General features: G+C 48.0%; 1 protein-coding gene across 2 annotated transcripts in view; it reads left to right on the top strand.

Moving 5' to 3' along the window:
- PLXNA4 (plexin A4) overlaps nt 1–18,827 on the top strand; it is a 465,144-nt gene that overhangs the window by 92,362 nt on the left and 353,955 nt on the right. For both annotated transcript variants that reach the window (XM_071215277.1, XM_058297369.2), the window contains exon 3: nt 10,950–11,132. In XM_071215277.1, the coding sequence (XP_071071378.1) occupies nt 10,950–11,132 (183 nt within the window). The remainder of the gene's footprint in view (nt 1–10,949; nt 11,133–18,827) is intronic.

Here is an 18,827-nt window from a genome sequence, read left to right as displayed (position 1 = left end):
TCAGCACAGGTTTCCTGAGAGGATGATGAGGACATGGGGCCTTGCAATGCCATGGCCTGAGGTTGAGACATTGTAAACCCCAGCAGCGAGGTGGGCACATGTGTAAACACACCCGTGCACGCACATGCATTCTCTCCATCCTTGAGGGCTGGCTCACTCTCTCAGTGTATATTTTTCCTCCTCACTTATGTCTCTCTGTTGTCATCTCTGCATCTCTTCTCTTCTTACTCGCTCACTCACATTCTGTCCCTTGTCATCTCATAGGCTCACGCTGTCTCTCTCTTTCTGTGGCTTATTTTCCTTCACATCCACAAACTACACATAGCAGCTAATACAGGAACAGTTCTCTTTTGCACACCTAAACCCCTGCCATGAACACATGCGCGTGCCTCATCCTGTATGCCAGTGGCCAGCTGAAATGGATTGAGCCTCTTGTTCAATTGCACAGAGGCCAGCCCTATTTAACAATCTAATTTGGACTTCTGAGTCCCTCCTTCAATTCTTGTTATCCTCACTGGGAGGCGTGTTGGCTGGGATACTGGCCTGGGAGTCTGGGCCTTTGGGTCTTAGCCAGGTGTTGAGATACAACTGGGATAGCAAGCAGTTTCCCTTTTGCTTTGCTTTATACATTTTATCTTCATGAAGGAGGTGCTAAAATCATCTCTAATCAAGTGTGTTGAGACTCATAAGAAAATACATAGACATTATTTATTAATAAATAATGATAGCTACCCAAGCACTTTGTATTTGTGGGACACAACATTTTCATACACCATCCCATATATTCTCCTTTGGTTATAATAACCACCTGATGGGGCAGAAAGGGGCTTACTATTACTGTTGTGGCTTCATACTTGCATCTTTTTCCACTGATATCTGCTGTGGAATGATTTGGATCCAGAAGTTATATTCAATATCCCAGGCCCTGCAAATGTAGCCCCTTTCACCTGCCTTTTTATACTGCATGCACTGTGAATGCTAAATTCAGGCAGTTGAAGGAGAGGAGATTTTTCCAGATAGAACCTCTCCTCTGTTATCTTTAGGTGTCCCTGAGCTTTTGCAAAGCAGAAGGGGCTGACTCCACACCCGCAAACTGAGCTCCTTTCTTTTCATTACCAAAGTTGGTGGCGAGAAGAAAAAAGGAGACAACAACTAAGGATGCTCTTCTCCATTCAGCCTCTCAATTTACATTTTTTCCCCGGTGGATTTGGCCCGACATGCTGTCCACGTACATGAAACGGGACCAGCAGGGGTAAAGAAAGCCCGCGTCTTTTCCCGGTCTCGGTGTCATTACTGCATCTCTGTCAGCGTTCCAAAATATAATGGGATTTGTTCAGCTGATTTATCCCGCATGCAGGCAACATTATCCAGATGCACACAGGCCTGAGGAGCCAGTGAGGAGGACACACGGCAACAAGAGTGGGGCTAATAAAATTTATTCCCACTAATGAGGGAATGACCTACCCCGTCATTCAGCCTGGCAAGCGAGGCCACTGCGTCCCAGCACCCGTCAGAAAACACACAAACTTAATCACTGTGGTGCTCCCCACTTCAGTTACAGTTCTGATGGTGGCTGAGGTTGTCTGGAAGGGGGAATTGGGAGCTGGGATGAAGAGGTGTTGTGGGATTTCTCTTCTCCTGACAGGCAGCCACTGGGGGCCTCCAAAGCCAAGGCACTAAAGGGGAAAGGCAGCTCCCGGGTGGGTTTCAATTGGTGTCATTCGTGACCCTGAGAATTCTCCCCTGGGGTTTACCATGAGTCCCATTTCAGCTGCATTCGAGGGGCTGCCGGACTAGTGTGGTGTGGTATCATCTGCAGAACTGGGCCAGTGGAGTTTGTATTCTGGTTCTCTTGCCAGGTTGGCCTCGTATCTCTGTCCTGCCCAGACCCCCTCCCCCACAGGTCATTACATCCTGTCCTGTCAGCTTATCAGAGGATGTACACGGGGGCTCTCAGCAGCTAAACTAATGAGGAGAAGGTCCTGGGTTCAAACCCCGGGGTCCTGAGTGGGAGCTGCTCTTTCACTGCAGTGCTCTGTGGCTCCTAGGAGGTTGCATTGCTAGAGCATGCTACAGGTTACAGCAGGGACTGCAGAAACTGTCTGTGGCCTAATGTCCCTCTCCTGGGACAACAGTTCAAATGAGTGGCAGTAGTTTCCTACTAGAAGGATGGCTTATTATCATGATGAGTGAAAAACCTTTTAGATGTCTGGTGGGGTTGAGCCACAGATGGTCTCTAAACACACTTGGAAATATTGAAAGGAGTATAAAAACAAGGGTTGCCTTTTGCAAATTGCTTTCATTGTTCCATATGTAGGTAGGTGTATTAATTCAATGAATATTTACATCAGAAGCCATGCATGCAAAGCTCCTAAAATCTGATGACCTTCTACCCTGTTTTTCGGTACCCCTCTCCTTTTTCTGAGATGCCTAGTTACAGGGCCCTTGGTTCTTGGGAGCCTTAGCTATAATTTGTTGGGTTGTTTTTTCAACCCTGAGACACTTTTCACTAAGCCCCTTCAATAACGTGTTTGTCTAACTAGGTTATTGTGGCTGTGGTTTGCTGGCTCTCCCTCCTTCTCTGTACACATTCATTTTCCCTACAATCTCATTGAGAAAGACACAATAAAGAATCATTCTGAGATAATGCATTAGTAACTAAGTGGATGAGGCCTTCATTCACGCTTTCCACTTCCATTAGTCCATGCTCCCAGCCAGGGTACTGGAGCCAACTTTCCTTTATTGCAGGTTGTTTCTGGCTCTCCAGAGAGTTCAATCCAATAGGGTCAGAGCGGGCCACAAGCAGACCTCCGGGAGAGGGCTAGAAATCATAGACAAGACAGGAAAGCTTCTGCAGGACACTGGCACAATCAGAGACATGTACCGTCAGATATTTTGATTTCTCTCTTTGATGTAGAAATGAGCACTCAAACTCCTGGGAGTATTTTACAGAGTAACAGACTTTCTGATGAGGTGAAACCTAAGCCAAGATGTTTCTACTTCCCTAAGCACCCACTCTGCTCCCCACTTCCCCTGCCTTTGGAGGGTTCACTGAGTCATCTCAAAGGGTAGATACATTCCCTGCATCAGGCCCTGCTGCCAGGTGCATTTATGAACTCCTTAGGGGTCAGCAATCCTATCTGAGATATGGTTCCCAATAAGTGGGTGATCAGTATCTTCCTGTACTATGAAGCTTTGCAACTGGAATCTGTATTTAGACATGAGCTATTACAGCTTATCTGATCAATATCTCCCTTTAAAAAGAAATCCCACACGTGCAATTCACTGATCCCCCATTTCCAGGAAAGGTTTGCTAGGGTCAGCTCATGGTGCATGTGCTTGTGTGTGTGAGTGTAAGTGTAATTAATGGGAAGAAATTTAAGGCTGCTGAGCATGGAGAATCTAAAGACCTTTCTTTTCCACATCAGGTGGCACCTCATGAGCTTTCATCCTCTTTTTGTCCAAACTTGTATTTCTTTTCAAAACTTCAGCTCTCACTTGCCTTTTGGACAAATAGACCCAGGGAAGGAGGTGCCACCAACTTTGAAGATTGTCTCAGGGCCCCCTTGGGAAAAGAGTGCTTGTTACTTCCAGACTTCCAGAGGTCAGAGAAGGGGAGTGCGTGAATCCTGGATGGCAGGAAGAAAAGTGGGCAAGGGGTCCTTTCCAAAGCAGTCTCCTGGCTCCCCTCTTGATTCTGACGTATTTTCTCTTTGGGTTCACCCTCTAGCAATTTTGGGGAAAGCTCCTGCTTAAGGTCAGGGTTTTTCCGTCTGGACTGGGAATTTGGGTTCTGGTACCTGCTTTCCCAGTAACTTGACACGTAACTAGGGGTGGAGCCATTTCACTCTTGAGGCTTCAATTTCTTCTTCCATAAAATGGGACTTTGGATTTTAGGATCTTGAGTTATTTTCCTTCTCTGAAATAGCATGATGTTTAAAGAGTTGCAGTGTACTTTTTATCACACAGAGAACTCAGAGTGGAGCACCGATGTTGCCTCTCCATGAAGCCCTGCCTGCTTCCCCAGGCTGGGGGTGGCTCTGCCTTTTGGTCTCCCCCAGCTCTGGGGCCCTCACTGAAGCAAGTCCTGTATGGCCTTGTCTGGTCTTTGGCCTCAGCATGTCTTCCCCTCCAGAAAGGGGCAGTTCCTTGGGGCAGGAATTTTTCATCTTTAGATTCTTGGGGCCTAGCCTAGGGCTTGATGCTAAAGTAGGTGCTTCATAAATGATCTTAAGTAAATTGATAAGTGAGATACAGTAAATGGCACTATCATCATTTAACACCTCAATTTCCTCTGCTGAATACGTGGGGTTCCCCTAGGCTAAGGGAACAAAAGCTTGATGGAAAAAGACCTTACTAAAAGCCCAGATGACCACCAACATGGATGAGATTAAGTGACTCTCTGATGCCCTCATCCTTGTATAATGGAAAGGAGGAGTGCCCCCCAGCTTTGGGGGTGGAATCAGGGGGCAAAAGATTCTTCTAGTAAAGCTGGACAATGGCTTTCCCCTTCCGGAAGGACACAGGAGGTGGTCTTACAGATGGAAGGCCTCCTCTCTTCACTGGACCACAGGAGCTTCCCATGGAGCAAAACATCTTGGGAGCCCCAGATCTGACTTTCTATTTTCCGTCCTGGGACTCAGAGATGGCTGTTGCTGGCCCAGAGCAGGAGGGCAGGTGCATTCACGATTGACGGAGTGCTTCGCATCAGGGCTCACTTGCTCACCCGGTCTGTCATTTTTGGATCAGTTGAGGATATTTGTAAACAGTGGCTGCCTGGGGTAAGAGGGGCAGCCTGTGGCTATGGAAGAGACTGTGTCCCAGAGCTAAGCTAATTGGCCCACAGGGGCATGGACTGGTGACCTTCAGCTCATTAGTGCTGTACTCAGACCACTGAGCTCTGGCCAAGTTCTGACCTTTCCAGACTAAAGGCTCATTGTAAGGTCAATGCAAAGGTGGGCAACAGAGGGCTTGGGCTCAAACTGCTCTACCTGGCAGCACAGGTTAGAGCATGAACTAGGCCAGGCTCTGTGTGAGCTAGAAGGAGCAGTGATCTCGGGTTTTCACCCATTTCATTACCTTTGGCCTTGAAGACAGATTGGGATGGGTTCCTGGGGGTATTGTTAGTTCCTTTAAGAGTGTTCCATCAGTGCCTGCGTTGGGTGGCCAGGGGAGATCCCCTCATTGTCTCCCAGGTTTGCCCTCTCCTTCTGCCCTTCTTGGAGTCTCCATCAGGATCATCAGTCACTTCTGGGGCCTGTGGTGGTGGCATTGTCACTCTGTCCTTGAGCCTAGGGAAGCTGCCGGAGGATGGATGCTGGCAGCATTTAAACTCCCCTTTCCATGGAGATGATAGAGCTTTGCAGAGTGCCAGTCCCTTTGCAGAGTGGGAGCAATTTCCCTGTAATTGGTAAAGTAACCGTAACTGCTCTGTCATTTGTATGTAGCGACATGTAATTGCACGGTAACCTTTGCCGCTGCAGCGCGAGGGAAGCGTGGTAAGCTATTAGATTGTAATTTGGAGTGTCAGCTCCTGTTGCCCACACCACCTCCAACACCACCACTCCACAAGCCCGTGGGGAGGCTGCCATGGGGCTTCTCTGCATCCGGGCTGAGTGGGTCCTGCTCCCGAGTGGGAATGCTTGTCACATGCCATTCCCTCCATGGCGTGGTTCCCAAACACCTTCAGTTAGGGAGGGACTTCCAGTGGGTGATACAGGCCAATGTCTCTTAAACCTCAGTGTACATCAGAATTACCTAGCCATTTATTAAAATACAGATCCTAAGCTCCATCCCCAGAGTCTCTGGTTCAGAACGTCTGGGGTGGGACCTGCAAATTTGCATATCTTGTGACCTCCCCAGAGCTGCTGATGCTGCTGGCCTGAGAACAATGCTTTGTCCTGTCTTTTCCATCTTAGCCCAGTCCTCTGTTTCCTCATTTGGCCTCATTGACCAAACATCTATGTGATCCTGAAAGATTCTGGGAAGTACCATCTTTGCCATTTAATCTTGATAACATTAGCCCCCTTAATCTTGATAACACATCTCTGAGGTAGGCACCATCTATCTCTTCCAAGATGCTGAGACTTGCAAGGGTTATTTTAGTTGTTTAACAATGACAAACAATAATAAAAACTAACACATAGCACTTACTAAGTGCCAGACATTGTTCTACATATGCTAAATCAGTCTAATCTTCACCATAGCCCTACAAAATGCATACTGCTATTATCATTCCCATTCTACAGATGGCAAACTGAGGCACAGAGAGGTTACATAACTTACCTGAGGTCATAAAGCTTTAAGTGGCAAAGCTGGAATTCCAACCTAGGCACTCTGGTTCTAGCTCCACACCGTTAGCCACTGTAGGACTCAGGCTTTAATTTAGTCATCCATCCTTCCTTCCATCCCATCCATCCATCCTTCCATCCATTTCAATAAATATATCTTGTTAACTTATTATGAGCCAGGCGCTAAGCTGAGGGTCCCCCTGTGGGCCAATTAGCTTAGCTTTGGGACACAGTCTCTTCCATAGCCACAGGCTGCCCTTAAGATGAGAAACACATGGCCCCTGTCCTTGAGCTCATGGTCCCTGAAACTGAATGCATCTCCGGTCTGAATTTACACCTTGGTCATTCCATGAGGACCTCAGAGGTGGAGGACAGAAGATTCACTGTCCTGATAGGAACCCCCGAGGGCGTGGTTCTGCCTAAGGCTTTGAGGTCTGTAGACAGGGTTGCCCAAGATGGCACCACATGTACTCCCATGCAATAGACCCTTATTTCCTCCCAAGAAGGAAGTTCCTCTCTAATAAACAAGCGTGATAGCAGCGGCCGCAGCTTGTTTGCGGCTCTCTGAAGTGACGGGAGGTGAGAGGCCCTGAACTTTGGGTGCAGCTGGGCTCCTGATTATGGCTGAACCCTTGCTCGCTCCTCTGGCTGCAGCTCTAATCTATTGATGGGGTCCAGGGGAGGGCTTGGTCAGGGCAAGAGTGGACATGTGTCCTCCCCAACCCCTCTGCCACCCTGGGGCCTGGTGTCCACAGAGTAGATATGTGCTTGGTTATCAGCCTGTCACCTGGGGCCCCACTCAGAGAGGAAAAACTGAGCCATGGGAAGCCTAGGGAGAAACTATCATTGTCCCTTGAATCTGACGGGCCGCTTCATGAGGCCCAGCTGAGACCTGTCAGGCTATGGGTGAGGAAACTGAGACCCTGCCTCCTAATGAGGCCTTGCAGGGAGCTGGCATGAGCAGAAGGCAGGGCAGAGCCCTGGGATTTCTCAGCTTCCTCATCCAGGCCTCTTGCTGCACACGTGCCACAGAGGAAGGGACTGGTAGGTCCCCGACTTTCTACCCCTGAGGAACAAATGATTTAATGATGTAATTACTTGCATGCACCCTCTCTTTGTGCAGGTGGCTGTTTATTTATTTTCTTATGTTTTGCCCAGCCAAGAACAATTCTGCCCTCTTAGAAATGCAAATTCTGGGGGATGAGAGGTGTGTGTGTGGCATGGGTGGGGGGAAACTGGAGAATGGACTGCCTATTCCCCTGCCTCAGTTTCCTGCCCCCCGCCCCTGCCACCGGGCAGTGTGGACAATCTCATTCGCCTTATCAACTTGGAAAAATGGGTCACAGTGGGAAAGATTCGTTGCTGATGACAGAGGTCCCTGCAGCACAGTTTAGGCCCAAGAAACCAGGGACACAGACTCCTTGTGAGCCAGAGGCAAGAACGTGTAATGGACACGTGGATTCCCAGCAAGCCCTAAGTTGCCCCCGAATGCCTGGCCGTTTACTGTGCATACAGCCAGCAGGGAGAGGGCAGCATCTTCCTTTTGCCTTTTCCATCCTCTCTTCTGTCCATCCCTCTCAACCTCCACCACCTGTGTCGTCCCCCATTTTCTCATATCAGGATGGAAGGATGAAGAGCAGACTAGACCTTGAAAGTCCCTTCTTGTCTTTGGCTCCTATAGATTTTTAGGGGGGGTTGTGTTTCTTCTGAGTTGTTATACCAGACAACGATAGAGAGGCCAGAGGCCACCAATGGCATGGAGCAGACATCTGCTCTGCATGTGCCCCCCAGGCCTGCCTACATGCTCCCCCTCTGAACCCCGACTGCCCCCCGCCATGGTAAGGAGAAGAGAGGCTTTCGATCTTAGCATGTTTTCCCACTGAGGTAGGCAATGTCCCTTCCCCACTTTCTTGGAGGGGGCGAAGGAGCCCCCTGGGGCCCTGGAAAGCTCCAAGTTGGCCTCTCACACAGCTCTGCTGGCAAGAGTCTGCCTGCTGTTCTCCAGATGCCTTTTCCTTTGGCTGGAGCGAAGCCTTTAAAAAAGTGACACCTTGTATTTTATTTCATTCCTTTCTCTGAAAGTTCCAAAGATGTTTATAGGCATGAGCTCAATAGACTTTATGGTAGCCCATCAAAAAGCTGGAATTGTTTCCTTCATCTTTATAGAGTGAAAAATAAAAACACAGGAAGACCAAGCAACTATTGTAAGGCCACACAGTTCTTCTAGGAGAGAGTGGGAAACACAGGGTCAGGTTCTAAAGGTGTACCAAACCGAAGCTGCTTGATGGGGAGCCACTCGTAGATTTTCTCCCCAGCCACTCATAGATTTTGTCCCTTCCCAGTACAGCAGAACCTAACTGTAAACCCCTCTGCTGAGATGGGGGACTTGGAGGCTATTCAGCCAGAAACACTTTGAGGAAGACCGGCCAGAAGGCCTTTCCTATTAGTTATCTCAATTCTGAAATTGTACTTCCTGGAGTCTGGAGCAAGACTCAGGTCAGTGTTTCCCACAAGGTATTCTGGGAATATTCTTTTTAAGGGGATGTTAATAGGCATTTTGGTGGAAAAAGGTTTAGGAAATATAATGCTTGGGAAAGACTGAGATAAAGTTAAATATAATTCTTCTTAAAAAGACTTTTCAGACTTTCCTGTAACCAATCATTACAACTATCTTAGATGGTATTAGAATATGCTACGTGTCCCACCGTTATTTGCTCAAGGAGCCCTGTTATGGTGAAGTATCTCAGGGGGCTTGGGTTCTACCGATGGCACTTAGGGAAATGCTGGTGTAGGTATGACAAAACCCCAGTGCTGCCTTCTCTTTGCTGTGCTCTAGAAGAAATAGGGAATCAGAGATTGAGGATAGTGAGGCGTCACCCGTGGCCTGCTGAGTTCTGTTTAGGAACATGCCTCTGTCTTGATCCTCTTAGTCATGTATTTTTTTTTTTTTTTTTTTTTTTTTTTTTTTTAATTTTTTTATTTTTTATTGACTTTGTAATAATATTACCTTAAAAATATATATGTGAGGTCCCATTCAACCCCACCCCCCCACCCCCCCTCTCCCCCCCCCCAACAACACTCGTTCCCATCATCATGACACATCCATTGGATTTGGTTAAGTACATCTTTGGGCACCTCTGCACCTCATATACATTGGTTCACATCATGGCCCATACTCTCCTCTATTCCATCATGTAGGCCCTGTGAGGATTTACAATGTCCGGTGATTACCTCTGAAGCACCATCCAGGGTAGCTCCATGTCCCGAAGATGCCTCCACCTCTCATCTCTTCCTGCCTTTCCCCATACCCTTTGTCCATTATGTCCACTTTTCCCAATCCAATGCCACCTCTTCTATGTGGACACTGGATTGGTTGTGTCCATTGCACCTTTATGTCAAGAGGAGGCTCAGATTCCACCTGGATGCTGGATGCAATCCTCCCATTTTCAGTTGTAATCACTCTAGGCTCCATGGTGTGGTGGTTGTCCTTCTTCACCTCCATCTTAGCTGAGTGTGGTAAGTCCAATAAATCAGATTGTAGGTGCTGGAGTCTGTTGAGGCTCAGGATCTGGCTATCACATTGTCAGTCCAGAGATTCAAATCCCCTAAATATATCTTAAACCCCAACATTAACTGCACCTCCAGCACATTAGCATGAAAGTCTTATGAAGGGAGATCCCATCTGAGTCCAGATTCATCACACATAAACACCATTTCCAAAGAGGGGCCATCTGCCCTGGTAGTTAACCCCATCAGCCATGACCATAACTCCCATGGGTCTCTTTAGCCCTCAAAGGAACCAATATCTGGGGGTTGTATCTGCTTTATCTGTCTCTCTGACTCTGCTCAGTTGTGCATGAGGGCAAACCTTCTGCCAGCCTCCAGACTCTTTTTTAGAAACTCGTAGCCATATAAACTCATTTCTCCTTTCCATTTCCCCCTTACTTTAGGTCAAACAGCATTTTAAAGTCATGGTATTTTATGTAGACATGGATATTCTGCTGATCCGCATTGAACCTTCCGTATAAGGTCATTTTCCAGTTGCATCATCAGTTGGTAGTTGATAGTGGTCCCTCGTTGCCAGGGAGGCTCATCCCCGGGTGTCATGTCCCACGCTGGGGGGAAGGCATTGCATTTACATGCTGAGTTTGGCTTCGAGTTAGTCATGTATTAATAGTTCTAGTTTGCTCTTCTAGACTTGGAGTTCTCACCAGTGAGCCTGCTCAGCTGTGAGTAGATGAGGGCACCACATTCATCTAATGCCTTAGCAGAGCTGTCTGGAGTCCATGCCCAGCCAAGAGCAGCTTGGGTCCTGGCCAGTGCTTTTCAATGGTGATGATGATCATGGGCAGTCAAAACGACCAATGTGGTGCCTCTTTAGGGTTGGAGGAGGAGCAGAAAGGCTTTGGAGTAGCCTCTCGTGCTGAAAGGAGACTCTGGGAATCTGTGCTTTTTTATCAGAGTCTGGCAACTCCTTTCTTAGGTGACTCAGGGCAGGGTACCTAGTTTCTCCAGAGCTGAGTTTTCACGTCTAAAAGCAGGGACTTGTACCACCATCTCTAAGGATTCTGCTAGCTTTCCAATTCTCTGACCCAATGCTTTTGCTAAGTGCCCTGATGCTCTAATTTTTCTCTAAGTTTTCTTCCTTTTTATTTTCAGCTCTTAACCATCGACGATAACTTCTGTGGCCTGGATATGAATGCCCCCTTGGGCGTGTCTGAGATGGTGCGGGGCATTCCTGTCTTCACAGAGGACAGGGACCGGATGACTTCTGTCATCGCGTACGTCTATAAGAATCATTCTCTGGCCTTCGTGGGCACCAAGAGTGGCAAGCTGAAGAAGGTAGGAATGAGGTGCAGTCGTTTTTTCCTTGCGGAGACAGTCTAACCCCACTGGGATGGATATTGTCTCACTTTGGCACTTTCTAAATACCTTGAACATGGTGGCCAGCGATAGAGATTTGAGCTGAGATGTTGTCGAGGTCGTGAGTGGTGACCTTGTCCCTTCTCTGCCTTTGTGCAGTGTGTTGTTGTGGGAAATCAGACTGGGAGAGCGTGTGCATTCCCATCTTCCCTAGAGCGGGTATGAGCATTAGCGGGTGTGACCCCAGCCTCACTGGGTAATTCTAAATGAAATACATATCTAATTTGGGTTTATGCCCTAAGGAAAGGGCTTTATTAGGCTTAGGTGGTTGGGGAAAGGCAGGAAGTGGGGAGGGGACCTCTAGCTCCAGCCCTTCTGGCTGATGCATCCATCTGGAATCCATTTGGGGAAACAGATGGAGGAAAGTACAGGACCTGTTAGAGTTGCTCATGAAACCAAGAGCCAAGTCCTGGGATGAGCAAACCATGGATGCTGTGGGAGCATAGAAACTGCTTAAGGTAGGAAAGTGGTGTGATCTGTGGCCAGGACTTTGCTGCTTTATCCCCTAGAAACCTGAGGCCTCAGAGGCACTCTGCTATCTTGGTCTCTCAGCTGAAAGCACCCCACCATCTAGGAATGCCACATGGCCTACCTCTGCCCAGACAATGCCCACCCAGATTGGATTAAAAGGCTTCTTAAGGCTCTGCTTTCTGTCGGAGAAATATTGGTAACTGCATGTGTAGCTCATGCTTGTGTTGCTTAGGCTTCCTTGGAATCCTCTGGACATCATGGGGATTCAGACTGAGTAAAGAGCCACTACCTGATCTGACAATTGATCCCTATTTTTCTCTTTGCTGTACATCTGGGCTTTCCATTCAGATGTTCCACGGGAAGTGTTCTCTGCAAATCCAGAAGACTGTACCTGTTCTACCACCCTAGGATGAAGTAGCCCAGCAAGCATTTCTTTATTTGACATTTTGCATCTTTGTGAAACAAGCAGGCAGTGGGTCTGGAGCATGAGAGAGTGGAGGGTGCGAGGCAGTGAACAGAGTGTGTGAGTCCAGGCATGTGGGTGGGGAGAAGCTACATGGGTAAAAACTGGAAAAGAAAATGTATGTTGGTGAATACTCTGGCACTTTGTAAGGATAAGCTGCATGACATGCCACACGTCTAGTCTTGCCCAGGAAGAGGTAATCACCTGAATTTAGTACACTGCCTTAAGTGTCAAAACTAAAAAATAGTTTATCATCCACACATCTTTCCAAAATACACTCCATAGTTCCCTGCCTTTCTGCAAACAATACATTAAATGTAATTGAATCTTTTCTTGCTGCTTTGCTCTCCTTGTTACGATTATTGCTTGTGTCTTGAACTGATATTTCATGGGTGCTCAGAGAAGAGGCTGCAAGCCATAGTTGTGCTGTCCCTACACACAGCCCATGCCTGATTGTCATCAGTGCATATTGTCACTCATCATTTCTAGATGTGTCAGGATTCCTGGTGGACTTCAGCTCCATTCCACCTCTCACAGTCTGCAGCTTCCAGCTTTCAGTGGGATTGGAAATCAGATACCCAAACTTGTTGGAAGTGTGTTTTAAGCAAGAGTAGGTATGCACCAAAGAGAGACATGCCCATGCTTTAGCACATGGACCTGTGGACACTACTGTTCATTGCTTAGATTGCTCAGTTCTACGTTATGATTTGACGAAGACAGTTTGCTAGGAAAGGGAATTCTAAATACCAGAGTCATGATCATACATGAGTCATAAAATGATATGTATGTTGAGATGCTTTGCCTGGTCCAATGGGTGAATGAGTACTATTGAGAGTAAATAAGCAAGCAAGGCAATTTACAGGTGTTTGCATCCTTTTCTCTAGAAAATCCTATTCTCAGTGCTATAGGGAAGAAACTGACCCATTGAGCTAAAGGATTCCTACTCACTGAATTTCCTACTAGGTGCCAGAGGGTCATTTACTTACTGGCAAGATCAAGTTGAGAATCTAATATTTTTGGCATTGTCTGAGCTCATTGGAATATGGTGTCGGTGAAATAAATATTGAGAGTTCAGTGCACAGAACAGAACAGGTAGGTATTTTCTCTTGGATAAAAAACCATGTTTCCTGCCCATCCTAAATCCAAGACAATCAACTTGCAAACACATGCTCTTGGTCACAGCGTGGACTGAGGTGACAGTGACTGGCTCTTTCACCTGTGGCAGGCTATCTCCTGATGGAGAGAGAAGAGTGCAAGCACATCTCCATGACCGTGGGGGTGAGGGCATCTCCCCAAGAGCCTGGGCAAGCGAACTGCGTGCAGAGAAAACCCTCACGGGGCAGGCAGGAGCAGAACCTTTGCCTCGAAGTGTCCCCAGAGTTCAGTCAGTTGGTCGGTGACTGGCAACACCTGACCAGGGGGCTTGGAGCTTAATAAACCACAGGCTGGCGTTTCTTGTCTTTTACTTTGGTGGGTTTATATAAGAGCAGTTCTGTTTTAGCCTCCCGGGACATTAAATTTAATTTCCAGAATAATGGTGGGATTGGTGAGGCATAAATATTTGAGAGGCAAGAGCAGACGGGTCGTGTGAGGGGAATGAACCATTGGCCCTCATGGGGAAAGCCAGGCCATTGGGGCAACCAAACTTTCTGCTCCATAGGCTAAGAGTGGCAGCCTTTTAATAGTTTTGCTCTAGCCCAGCTCCCACTCCTGCATGCTCAGCACGGCTGGCCCAGGGGGACAGTCTAAGTTGGGAAAGGAAGGCTGGGCCACCAAGTCTGTTGTTTGAAATAATAAAAAGCAAAAGTGGCCCGTTTATTTATTTTTTCTCAACAATAGAGATTCCCCCCACCCCTCACTTGCTGAGCTCCACTCCCCTTTCCTTGTAATAACTTTGAACTTGCTTTTTCCCAGAGGTTATCAGGACCAAATTCACCTTTGGGCTGAGGCCCAGCCATGAAAAGCTGTGGGGCTACACGAGGATTTTGCGGGAAGTTTTTTGAGCTACTGAAACCAGGGGTGAGAATAATGGAAATCACACTGCAGCCATAATTACAGAGTTGGCGTCTCTGAGCCCTGTAATAATCTCCTGTGTGTATCAAGGGCCTTTCACAGTTTCTTTGCAATATGACGAGGGACTTGGAATGGAGTAGGTGGGCAGGGGGGGACTTGAGAGTTTGCTGTGGTATCGGGGGTCCAGGAGCTACATTGCGGCTATCCATGGGCTGCCCTCGAAATTACTGCCTTTTCATTTTATTTGAAAAGTGTGGGTCCCCAGCATTTGCAACCTTGCCTTTGATGACAGTAATTTCACTCCTTTAGTGCACACATCACATGAGGCAGAGGGAAAGGAGGTGAGTAAAGTGCTAATTTAGCTGTCTTTTATGTTTTCTGATGCACCTGTGTTATGGACGGCATCGGCAGCATTTTCCCAGGGTGAGTGTTAAAGGCATGTGCTGTCAAGAAATATGGCATATAAATGCTGCAGTCATCAGGCAGTGCCGAGGAATTTAGGAATAACCCACAGACAGTTAACATTTCAATGGCAGGTAAAATCTCAAGGCAAACACCCTCTTGATTTGCTTCAGAGTGTCTGTAGAAATTTGAAAGCCTCCAACCTAAGCTGAGGTCACCGAATCAGTGTGGCCTCAGAAGGACAAGCTTTCTTTGCGCCTATGTGTCTGTGGGAGTCCTCTTCACAGTCTTTTGCTTTTGCCTCTTGCTTTCCTGTCACTAAGCGATCATATTTTATAGCTGCTGGTAATCAGTGAGTTATTACCTGATATTAGCGGGAGAGACTAATGTTCAGTGTAAGCCAGGACATCATCAGCTTCCACTTGAGGTGGGATCGCCCTGTTCCTTTTATGATTGCATCTTTCCTGGGTGTTTTGTGGGTGTTGGTTAAGCAGAACTCTGGCTGGCCCTGCTATCAGCCTGCGGTAGTCCACGTGCACATGGCAAGCCATCCAGCCTCTCTCTACAGGAATTGGGTATTGTGTCAGCAGGGAGACTCCACAGGAATATAGAACCTGAGAATCATTTTTATTAGGAATTGTCATGCAGATGAACTTAATCACCCTAATTATTATTTTTTTCTAGAGACTGTTTTAAAATTGATTTGCTTGTATTCCCTGGGCTCACACTGTGGGCCCTGAAGGGGAACGAGCCAGAAGTGAAGTGGTGGCTGAGGGGGACCTACCAGGGACTCCATGACCTTCTGAACATTGGTCCTCAGGAACAGATGCTTGTGTGTTTGTGTGCGCGTGTGTGCATGCGTGCAATGCTTGAGTCATAAGAAAATACCAGCTCAGAGGTCAGCAGCCCCAGCTTTGTGACTTCCTAAATGTATCTGGGAATTCTTTTAAAATTCATCTGGAAATTTTAATCCACTTTGACTAAAAAAATAAATGCCTGCCACGTAAAGCCCTCCAGATGGATGGAGGTATCACAAAATCAAATAGAGATATGGTGTTGGAACTCCAAATTGACTGGAAATCCTGGGATTAGGGCATGGGGGATGAGTGCATTTGATGTAGGGTTTGCTCAATTAGTTCTGTTATGGTACACATCTCCCAAATCAGGGCCCCAGCTGGTTTGCATGTGGTTAGGCACCAGCAGAAAGGAGAGAGAATGAAGCGGTGCTGAGAAATTTCCATTATTTTTACTTTTATTTTTAATTCCCAAGCATTGTTATTTCATTTGTTTTGTGTTGTTTTTACGTTTTCCACCCCTGGCTTTGCAGGTTTTCAGCCTTTATCGATCTTAACCAGTGGGTCCAGTGAGGTGGAGGCTTGAGGAAGAAGGATCTCTGCGACCTGCATTTTCACTCACAACAGCCCCTGAGGCTTCCTTCCCCTTCCTTCTCCTGACCGAGGATGGAGAAATGGCCATTCCCCTAAGAGTCCTTCCAGACTTGAAGTCCTAACCCTGTCCTTCAGACCCAGTTTGCCTCGTGCCAACCGGTCCACTCCCAGGCCCTTCCTCCCACCACATTTCCATGTCTTCTGCTGGGATTTGAGCCCTTGGCCCGTGCCCTGGGTAGAGATGGAGAGCAGCTAAGCGGGTTAATGGCCCCTTGGATACATTTCTTGGAATTTGCCGCTGTTCAGCCCTTACTCCACCATCCTTTTCACTTAACTGTGCCCCCACCGACCCTACTTCCTCACTCTTTGCTCATGCTCATTGCTTTGTTCATGGTCTCCGCATGTCCCTGTGTGGCACTGGTGGGATCTCAAGCAGTCACTCGGAGCTGATCTGAGCAGGCACAATGGACGGTGTCCTCACACTCAATCTTCTATTCCAGCTCCTTTCTCCTTTCAAGGCAGCTTGCCCCCAAGAGCTGGGGCAAAGGCTCATTCTCCTCCCAGCTTTCTCCTGAAATGCACTTTGAGATCCCCAGGACCTTGGGTCTCGAGAACACTTGCCATTCTGTCTTCCAAAGTGATCACTGCTAGTGCACATGATTTAAGGAGATAGTTTCAAATGAGCTTTGCCAATTTAGGATTTATTGATACATGTGCCACTTTTTTGAATCATATGTGTATGTATATACACATTTGTATAGAAAGATCCTGATCATAAATTAAAATGCGAAGGCATTAAAACTGAAAGAAGTGCTGCAGAAACACCCCAAATCACAGCGCACACTCAGTCAGCTGATACACAAATGTCAGACGCGCTGAAGGAATTTATCCAGTGACACATGCAATTGAAGTAAAATATTGTGCTTTACAAGAACATATCATTAAAATGAAAACTAGCAGCATATCAGGAGTCTGGCCATGTAACCAAGACAACAAAGATGGGAAAGGATGAAAGACACGGTGTAGAAGAGGAAGGGGGAGGAGGCAGCAGGCAAGAAGAAGTGGGACCCAAGCTGTAAATGGTGCCCCTTATTGCTGGGCTGGTCCCTGTTAGAATCTGGATCAGAGGAGAATGCAACCTTTATGTGGATACCACCGACAGCTCTCGGCGAGGCCTTCATTACCTGGAATCACTGCAGCTTCCTCAGCCACTTTGATGGGGAGGCAGCTGGAGTGACTCTCAGCACGTGAGCTGAAGCTCTGATTGGGGGCCTGGTTATGGTTCCTGCTTGTTCTCAAGTGGCTTCCCATGAATGTGGCCACTGGGCCTGCTTCTTGGTGGTGTCACGGCATTTCTTTTCACTGAGGCATTCACAGTGACTTCTGAAAAGAGCTCTTTCAAATCTTGCACATTCACTCCGAACTTCTGGTCTACTCCAGGAGACGGGTGTTTTGGTTCTCTATTGCAGGGCAACATGTTTCTGATCTCCCAGCTTCTGTGAATTGGGAATCCGGGCATGGCCTGGCTGTGTCCTCTGCCTCAGGCTCTCTCAGGTCGCCTGTGGCTGGGGCTGCTGAACCCAGGCTGAACTGGGGAGGATCTTCGTCCAGATCCACTCACGTGGCTGTCGGCAGGTGTTGCTGGAGACATCGGTTACCTGCCATGCGGGCGTCTCTGTGAGGGAATCGCACAACATGGCTGCTTGCTCCCCATGGGGCTAAGACCAAAGGGCCCCGAGGAGGCAGTCACAGGTGCTCTATTCTTCTTAGGGAGAGGGTGGTGATTTTTGGTGGCCCAGGAGAGAGAGAGAGAGACGAGCTCCCAGTAAGTGGCTGATGAGGACCCTGGCGCGGCCTTTCCTCAGGCTCTGTTGGGCCTCACCTGCCTGCCTAGGAAGGGCTCATTTTCCTAGAGATTCAGGATGGCAGAGAAGAGAGGCTGGGAAGAGAACTAGCATGCTTTGACCACCCAGGAGGTGCCAGGCCTTGTTCTAGGCCTTTTACCTACTTTCCGTATATTGATTGTCATGCAATCCTCTTCTTGGGTCTGGGGCTGTGGATAGGTCCAGCAGAGGCTGTCACTCCCTGGTCAGCTTCCTTTCATTCTCACTGTCCCTTCCCTGGTTCAGGGCCTCGATGCTCATGCTTGGCTTCTTGTAACGGATTCCTGCCCCCCCGCCCAGGTTCTTTCCTCTTTAGTCTGTCTTATAACCTGTGCCAGATTAATTTTGCTAAAATGGCTTCAGTCCTCTCACTGTCCTGGTTTAAAAAAACCAAAACCCTTGACCACCCTTCCATGGCCCTCCCTGCATGCAGACCCGCCTGTGTAAATGGCCCCAGGCCCTAGGCCCCAGGTCCTCCAGCTCAGCTCTGCAGCCAGCACCTGCTGCCCCTCACCCACATCCAGGCGTGCTGCCTGAGCCTTCACATTTTGCATCCTCAAGGGCCCTAGCTATGTTTAAATAGTGAGGAAGAGGCTCCCACCTAGAAACCATGCTGCTCTCCCTTCACCAGCCTCCCTGCATAGGCCTTTACCTGCTTGAGGAGCAATTATCCTGGAGCTCCTATCCTGCACAGTGAGGGGTGGCAGCCCTGGGGAGGGCTGCCAGGTTCTTTGGGATACAGACAAGCTGTGCTTTTCCACTTACCCCTGGCCTGCTGCCTGGGACAGGCTTGGTCATTTCTTTGTCTTTTGGCTTCTCACTAGAGTTGTTTCTTCCAACAGCCTGTGGGACAGTGAGGAATGTTTCTTGATGATTTTTCCTGTTGCAGATCATTCAGGGTCCTTGTCTTTACTCATTTGGAAGATGGTGCATCCCCCCAAACCTGAGCTTCTCCGCTATTCTCAGTCCCTGTATTTTTCTCACTTTAACCCTC

Source organism: Dasypus novemcinctus, chromosome 5 (assembly GCF_030445035.2).
Source record: "Dasypus novemcinctus isolate mDasNov1 chromosome 5, mDasNov1.1.hap2, whole genome shotgun sequence".
Lineage (NCBI taxonomy): Eukaryota > Metazoa > Chordata > Mammalia > Cingulata > Dasypodidae > Dasypus > Dasypus novemcinctus.
This window is presented reverse-complemented; position numbering and strand designations above follow the sequence as displayed.